This window comes from Artibeus jamaicensis, unplaced genomic scaffold (assembly GCF_021234435.1).
Source record: "Artibeus jamaicensis isolate MK-2021 breed Jamaican fruit bat unplaced genomic scaffold, CSHL_Jam_final contig_519, whole genome shotgun sequence".
NCBI classification, from domain to species: Eukaryota; Metazoa; Chordata; class Mammalia; order Chiroptera; family Phyllostomidae; genus Artibeus; species Artibeus jamaicensis.
Window position 1 is genome coordinate 7,398,978 of NW_026521871.1, and position 8,919 is coordinate 7,407,896.

General features: G+C 40.5%; 1 protein-coding gene across 5 annotated transcripts in view; it reads left to right on the forward strand.

Annotated features, from left to right (window-relative positions):
* The window catches only part of CFAP20DC (CFAP20 domain containing), a 242,894-nt gene extending 235,565 nt beyond the window's left edge, over positions 1 to 7,329 (forward strand). For all 5 annotated transcript variants that reach the window (XM_037137429.2, XM_037137431.2, XM_037137430.2 and 2 more), the window contains one exon: positions 6,963 to 7,329. In XM_037137429.2, the coding sequence (XP_036993324.2) occupies positions 6,963 to 7,075 (113 nt within the window). In that variant the 3' untranslated portion in view covers positions 7,076 to 7,329. The remainder of the gene's footprint in view (positions 1 to 6,962) is intronic.
* Positions 7,330 to 8,919: the final 1,590 nt, after the last annotated feature.

Here is an 8,919-nt window from a genome sequence, read left to right on the forward strand (position 1 = left end):
TTCACCCGTCCGCTGCCATAGGAGTGTAGAATTCCATTTTAAGCCAGTAAGAACTGTACAGCTGAAATGTCCACTGCAACTTCTTTTAATTTAGGGAGTTCTCTTTTTTGAAGATTTCTGGGTACAAACGTACTTTCTTTAGTATTCTCCTTAGACCCACTCCAACACAGCTTGTAGAATGATTCATTAGTATTTATGACATTTCTGAATCCAGAATCCCTGGCCTGCCCCTTCCTCTGTGAGGTAAGTACTGTCTTTTGTTCTCTGATTAATCTTGGGGCAGAGAGATATTTTTTCTTATGAGCCTGGCAGGGACCCAGGGCTGTCTCATCTGCATGGAAGTGATGGGGGTCGGGGGAGTGAACACTCTCAGTAATATAAAGAGATGCCTTCTTTTCCAAAGTACTAGCAGCGAACTCTCCAGCAGAGAAGTAAATGCATTGCTGGTGTCTGGGGCACTTGCCCCACAGAACCACAGCCCCACCTACTTACCCCACAAATGCACCCAGAAGGGGTCCTGGCCTAGGATGTGGTCCAGCATCCCTTGCTGGGACTAGAGCACATTTTGCCCCTCTGCAAGGTGGGGCCACCTTGCCTAAAACCAGGCCCTTCAGATGCTATGGGCTCTGTAGGCTTCCAAGCCCAGCAGTCCAGCTAGAGACCTTCCTCCAGGTGAGATAAAACACATTCAGAGTTGAAAGCTACACATTTGTTTTGTGGGTTTTTTCCAGCTTTTCTGAGACATTATTGACACATGACATTGTGTGAGTTTAAGCTGTACAACACGATGATTTGATACACTGTGCACATTTACAAGTGGAAACTACCCAGAAAGAATGAAATTGCAGTTTACTCCTAATTAATCACCCAAATCCTTCCACACGTCACTTTAAATGGCACTTTCTAAGTAAAATACAGCCACCAGTTTTCACAAAAGGAGTGATATACTTATTTCCCAAATGAAACATGAACCATAATCGTAGCATGTTATTTGCCTTCCAAAAAACAATATAGCTTTCTAAAGGAAGAAAGTATCTTTTCATTCTTTTTATTCCATTGTTGATCATTTATCTTGCTCCCATTTGAGTGCAAGTATTTGCTGAAAACCAAAATTCAGCAGTTCTCAGTAGACTTTCTCAGGTTTTAGTGCAAGTTAATCTGGCCCTCCTGTGAGATATGTTGGTTGTAGAGTTTGCAAGCACCTGGTTCTCAGCAGAATCTTATCTAAAATGTCATCTTTATTGATCCTAAGGCTGACTGTTCCCAATGGTGATCTCTCGCCTTTGCATTGTTTAAACAATGGTGTATTAGTATGCACATAAAAACACAGTCAATCAGTTCTCGAGATCTATAAAAGAGAAAATGCATTAACTTTTTAAAAAAAAATTCTAGATAGCAGTGTCAGGGAATCGAAAACCAAGTATAGTGTCTTGATTCAGAGATTTTAAATCTGATAAACTGGTGCTACATCATTTATTTTCAAGCTTGAAGACTTAGCTTGTGTATATAGGTTTTTTATTACCTACAGTTAAAACACACTAAATACAGATAATTAAGCATTTGTATTCATTGACTTTCAAAGGTGACCTGGAGGGAGTATTTGCCTGATCCGCCCCCACCAAGCGGAGGGCACCAGGGTTGCTGTGTTTGGTCTGGCTCTGCTAGTTCTTCTCCTGTTATTGCCCTTAACCAGTTCCAATGTGGATGAAGCTGAAAGTTTGTAAATAGATTGTTATCTGGAAGGAAATTGTATTTCATTCAGAATGGCTTTATTATGTGAAGAAGAGTAAAGTGTAATTTGGACCTCTGACCAGATGCTCTTAGTCTGGTAGGAGAGAATGGTTTTATTTGTTAATTTGTCCTTTTAGAGTTTCTGTAGCCAGTCTTTCAATAGAGCAGTTTCACATTTGGGGAAAACAAACACTGCACTATCCAAGAATGTGACTGAAAATTACTCCATACTGAGGCGCAATTACTACTTTTCAAAACACTTCCCATTGCTTGATATCATAGTGGTAATTGCTTAATGATATTATAATTTCATTACATAGGGATTATGATGGCAAATGATGTAAGTTGGAGGCTTTGAAAATTAAGTTATAATGAAAAAAACCTTTTCTGTAAGTTTAAAGCATTTATTTCAGTGTAAAATTATGTATCATGTCACCCAGTTTTTGTACAACTGTTATTGATGGTAGAGTTTTAAAATGCATCCATGAAAGGCTTTATTACTAAAACCCACAAAACCTGCCTTAACCCCACGGATGTAATGCACGAGGCCCAGTTCCACAGTGATCTGTATGGGAACCAATGCGTTTCTGTGGCAGTCACTGCTTCAGTCCATACGCGCCGTGTAACAGAGCCTCTACTCCCTCCCTTGGCAGGCAGGCAGGTGGTAGAGATCCTCAGTCATTACAACAGTTACTGTCTGTCATTTTGAAAGATTCCTGACTGGTTGTAAAAACTATTGAGTTTTCCAGCTGAATAGCATCAGCTTCAAACTATCTTTTTGGAAAGTAGAGGCACAGAATGCCTAGCATCTCTTATGTATCAGAGGTCAGAATTTCCCCCAGGGTGTTGATGGAATGAAAACAAGATGTCCAGTGGTAGATCCCTAAGATAAATTACCTCATAATCAATCAGTGATACATGGTTTTAACATTACACATGATGGAAAAATTAGTTTTCCTTTTTGAAAAACATGATTTTGGCATAAAACTTTTAATTTAAATATTAATTTATCACCCTATCCTATACAAAACTAGTTGGGGTTTCATTCAAACCAACTATTTTGGGGGGGTAGTAAAAATCAAACAAAAGTTGGGGGGTAAGGAATAATTTATAATGAACATACTGCACTCATGACTAACTCAGATATTTTATGTTTTTTTGTGACAATGATTATGACAACTAGTTTTTGGATACTTACTATTGTGTGTGTGTGCTATTATTTTATTTAGCTCTCAGACGCGCTCTCACGGGCACTGTTACTGTCCCCACTGTGCATGTGAGGGAACAGAGGCTCCGAGTGGCGAGGCTCCCCTGCATCCCACGGCTGGGAAGAGGTCGAAGTAGGGTCAGCCCTGGATCTGTGTGCTTCCATTGTCTGAACGTCATGCTGCTTATCTCTGTGACACCTTTTCTCATTCTTTAAGCTTTATCAGTGCTGCCATTTTGAGTTACTGAAAACATCATAGCCTGTAGTTCATGATTTATTTTATTATTATCCTTAATAGTAAGAGTAATGATCATTTATTGAACAACTACTGGGTGCACTATGCGTATTATCCAATGTCTAATTAATTTAGTCTTCCACCAAGAAGACTTGAAATAGGCATTGTTATTCCCATTTTATAAATGAGCAAATGAAGGTCCAGTGGGGTGAAATAACCTGTAACCTGCCTAAAATTATCCAGGTAGAAAACAGCAGGGCTGCCTCCCCGCCTCCCAGGTTTGTTAGATTGTACAGCCCAGAGGCGCTCTGCACCCCCTGCAGTTGCTGCTCCCAGTTTAACTCCTGGTAACCATTAGCAGCTGCTGTTGCTTTGTGTGTGTCTGTCACATCTGCAACCAGACTGCTCAGTCACATAGCAGGCACACAGTAGTTAGCAGTAAACTGACTTTGTTCTGTTCTCTGAAGTAGCCCAAATATGAAAGAGCTGATGGATTGAGTATCTGAAAGTAAAAGACATGTGCACTCTCCTTTGATGTACAGAAGTGACCTAAAGGGGGTCATCTTCCATATAAAACAGCCACTTAAACAGCATTCCCAACCTCTCCCACTTAGATGAAGCAGGTGGGGGCAGGGCCCTGGGGACCCCTCTTCCGGTAACAACAGAAAATGAAGGAGAGGCAGTCTGCCTTCTCTGAGCTCCTGTTCTTAATAAGAAACTGTGCTGGGTGCTCAGGTCAGCTACCACTAGTATTGTGCCCATTAGCTAAGTCCTGTCATACTTCAAGGACATAAGCCACTGCAGCCAAAAGTCACAGAAACTCATCAAAGGCACCAGAGGGATCACTGGAGCTGGTCCCCTGTCCTATGCTGGGTTCTACAAAATCTCTCACAGATGGTGGCCCCAGCCCCCACTTCACCCTCCCGAGAGCCCACATTCCATTTTCTGGTCAGCTCGAATGTTTAGAAAATTCTTCCTCTTGCTGAGCCAAATTCTGTCTTCTTGTAACTTTCATTCAGCGATCTATTGCTTTCTCCTGGAACCCCACAGAATCTTAATTTCTCCCTCATTTGCCACGCTTTACATACTTTAAGCCAGCGGGCTGCTGTCACCTCCAACATGCTGTCTCTTTTCTGTATTTAGTAAGGCCAGTTCCTTCAGGTTTATTGAGCTATTTGCCTCTGCTCTCCCCTGTGGACTTTCCCATCTTTGTCAGTCATTTTTGAAACATGACAAATCAAATTTATTTTTTTCCAAACCTGTTTTTTTTAAACGTAGGACACCTTTACAATTTTTTATTGTTAATTCCATGTTTAAATTCCTGTAATATAAGAGCTCCCAATTGAATGTTACACCTCCTTCTTAATAAAAACTGCAAGCCAGTATGGTATAGAGTGCTGAATTGAGAACCCAAGTTCATCCCTTTAACTCACCAAGTGATATCACATGAGTTATTTAATTTTGCAGACCCTGGATCCTCACCTATAAGTTGGACATGATAATTCCTATTTCATAGGATCAGGAGAGTCAAGTAAGATACTGCATGAAAAAGTGCTTTCTAAACCAGTGAAGGCTCTACCCAGATGTTAGTGAGCGAGGCAGACGTAATCATTCCTCTGTTACACTCCATTTGTTAAGGACTGCTGGAGCCAGATGCACAAGAGAGTCTGCTGACTTCGTGTTTCACCTGATCCCTGCACGCTTTTTCCTCGAACAGAGCCGTTTCTCATACCATTGTGTCCCCAACACCTAGTTCGGTGCCAGGTGCAGGGAACAGTCACATTAAATGTTTCGGATGGATGGCAGAAGGATGGGCCGAGGAATGGCTGTGCTACAGTTTCAGAACCCACTTCGCCATCTTGCTCCACTTCCTTGGACTTCACTGCATTTTGTCACTGTCCTGATGATTGTTCATGCACCCACTTGATCTGATTTGCAGGGGAGGAAAAATGAAGTCCCACCATTACCACCACCTTCCCTTACTCTGGGCAGTGACACTTAAGATCACAAGCTCTGTTTCACAGTCATTTATTCACCCTTTCAGAAAAACTCAGGATTATGTGCCAGCCCTCCCCTATGCCCCTTATCTTCTAAAACTGACCCTAGTGAGCTCATGACCCAAAAGTTTGGTATCTTCGGTGCTTAGTAGCCTATGCTAAGGAAGACAGAGGAGTATTGTCTTAATCGGCCCTTCCTTCCTGAGCCTGATCTGATTTTCTCCAGTGTGGAAGGTCTTGCCCTCCCAGCCTCTGACTTCCTAGTACAGGGATTTTCAGAAGTACTTGGAAGGCACTCGCCAATCATGGCATCAGGTACCCAAGCACATAGCACAGCATTGGGCACACATAAGGTGCACAGAAAACAGCTTTGTAAAACAGGGTTTTTTTCATTCCATGCCATTTGTTGGAAACCAGCCAGACCTTGCTAATAACTCAGGCAGCAGGAGCTCTCCTCACCCAGACCTTCTAAATGGCTATCATAGCAGCAATAACAAAGAAATCCACAAGCCATGTTCATGTTCCCAGCAAAGTCGACAGACCTTCCTACCTCCAATAAAATTACAGATCACCTGACATTTTGTTTTCCATTTGTGTTCTCTGCTTTATGTATCTTATTTATATTTTTAAACATTATATTTATTTCTTTAATTTTTATTGAATTTATTGGTATGACATTGATTTATAAAATTATATAGGTTTCAGGTATACAATTTTATGATACATCATCTGTATATTATATTGTGTATTCTAAACGTTTATTTTAATTCATGTTTATTTGGTAGTCTTCTAAGGATGTATGACTGGGGATTGAGTTCTTTGTTAGGTCATTGAATTCACATTGTTTTGCATTTGTACAACTCTGGCCCATGAAGAAGTCTAGACTTGTGATCTTTAAGACTTGAAACCTGCTCAAGTTTTCCTAACTCTAATTAACATAACCCTTAGTCCTTTGGCACCTTCCCAGTTCTCCACACTCCCGTCTTTTTTTTTTTCTGTTTTATTGTTGTTCAGTTACAGTTGTCCCCATTTTCCTTCCATTACTCTCCCCCACCCTACCCATCCCCACATCCCACATTCAATCCTCCCCCATGGTTGTCTTTGTCCATGGTTCCTTCATACATGCTTCATGATGATCCTTCCCCCTTCTTTCACCCATTATGCCCCTCCCCTCTGGTCACTGTCAGTTTGTTCTTTATTTCCATGTCTCTGATTATATTTTGCTTGCTTGCTTATTTTGCTGATTAGGTTCCACTCATAGGTGAGATCATATGGTATTTGTCTTTCATTGCCTGGCTTATTTCACTTAGCATAATGCTCTCCAGCTCCAGCCATGCTACTGCAAAGGGTAGGAGCTTTCTTTCTTTCTGCTGTGTAGTATTCCATTGTGTAAATGTACCATAGTTTTTGGAACCACTCATTTACTGATGGGCACGTAAGTTGCTTCCAGAACTTGGCTATTGTAAGTTGTGCTATTATGAACATTGGAGTGCATAGGATCTTTTGAATTGGTGTTTCAGGATTCTTGGGGTATAATCCCAACAGTGGAATTGCCTGGCACACTCAGTTTTTCTTATCCTTTGTACCAAAGCTGGCCCTGTGACCACCGTCTCATCTGACTTAAACTGCATAGTCTCATCATGTCTGCAGTGGTCATTCATTCCAGCTTCAACACTTTGCCCACATGCACTATCCAGGGACAGACGTTGATTCCTGTTTCTCTGCCCTTCGGATGTTTAGAAATTTCAGGCCAGACCAGTAGCTAACATGTCTGCGGTTCCCCTTCCCACAGGTGAAGAGGAACTGAGTGTGGAAGAAGACGAGGAAGTGCTGACTCTTCTGTATGACCCATGTCTGAACTGTTACTTTGATCCCCAGACTGGGAAATATTATGAATTGGTGTGATCCCTCCTTCCAGGGCAAAGAATGCCCACCCCCCAGGTGGAACAGGTCAGCAATTCTGACTGTTGACGCTATAATGTGTGTGCCGGGCAGCAAGCTCGCAGAATCAAAAGCAACTGAGAAAGGTGGATTTCTTTTGTAAATAATGTTCAATGTCAAGAATACCTACATTCTTTTTGTAGACATGTGTGACTTTTTGGAACTGAAAAAGAAATTAATACACAGACAAGATTTTAGGACCCTGAGTTTGTTCTTATTTTTGGTTCTCATCCTACATATGATTTTGTTTATTTCATATAATTTTATGTAAACAAATTAAGAGTTATTAATTCAAAATTTTTGCAGTGTTACTCTGTAAATGATGGCTTGGTATACAGAAAATATATTCTTGTTAAAGATAATCTGGATACCTTTTATTTTATTACCTATTTGTATTAAAAATAAAGTATGATGGTCAAAAGAATACCTTTTAAACTGCTTCTTTTTATTTACCCCACTTTCTTTACCAAAACATCCCACAGTGATATTTACCTTTTCTTACACTCTTAGAAAAGGAAACATGGTGAGCTGGTCAGACTTTGTGATCACATTTTATTGGCACTGGCCCTGCTCTTTCCATTTCATTATAGTTCATCGGGAGGTTGCCCAAGATCACAACATTGTTTATCACTTAAGTTCCTTAGCACTGTGCCTTTCTTTCTTTCTTTTTTTTTTTTTTACCAATTATCTCTGAACTTTAATAGTGTGATCCAAACCTAGCTCCATGGATCCAGAGTTAACAAGAAGGCAGCCATTCAAACACCCTGACCCCTCACCACTTCTCTAACTTGGGCCTCGAGAACTCAGGGAGGCTTCTCTCGGTCTCCAAGGTTTTGTCACTGAAACTCTCCTTGCTGCATTTGAGTAGATGGCCTTGAATTGTATGCCAAGTATATTGATATTGAGCTCAAGGAAGTACTTATTATATTAGTTGGCATATTTTGTTATTTAATAAAGACTTTTTAATAAAGAAGAGTACCACTGGAAATGAAAAATTACTGGTGCACAGCTGGGTTTAATGGCAATACTATAATTTTATTTAATGCTATTTGATAGAGGAAGTAAGAGCTCCTTTTTACAGGGAAGATTTGGGCTTCTATTCAAAGGATCATACATTATGTAGAGCCGTATTTATGTGCGATAGGCTTTTAATCTTATTGTTCAAAAAGTATATTTTATTATGAATTTCTCCTCAAGATCTTTATACTTACAAAATGCAAATAACTCACTGAAGCTTCAGAAAGCATGCAGAATGATAAAACAGTGAGTTATCTTGATTATGACCTTGAAGGTTGGAGTAGGGCTTAGGAGGCCTTGTTCCTGCTTTAGTCAGTCTTGGGAACATCCACATAAATAGGGGAGTCAATCAGAAATCTGTTCTAGATAAGGTGTGTAGTTACAAGTACCAAAAAAATAAGCTGTAAAAAGCTTAAGGATATATGAATGCCTAGTGAAACCCAAAACCAAATGCTACACAGCCTCCAAAGGGATTTTAGCTAAGACAAGAAAACTATAGAAAACTGAATTGCAAGCAACATGCACCCTTGATCCCAGAAGTCAAAGACTTGTTAAGTGATCAGACTCAGAAGGCACAGGAATCAGGGAAGCTCCAGGGATCCTGTAATAGGAACCAAAATTTTCTCCTGATATAGTCACCAAAATGACAGCACCATCTTTTTCTGCCTGAGTCCCTGCTGAGGGAGCAAGAAGCTAGTAAGCTTGACTTGTTGGTTATTCCCATCCCATATGGAATGGGAGTGAGTAGTCCCCAATGGAGAAGAGGATGCTGTTAACAAAGTGTAGAGGGA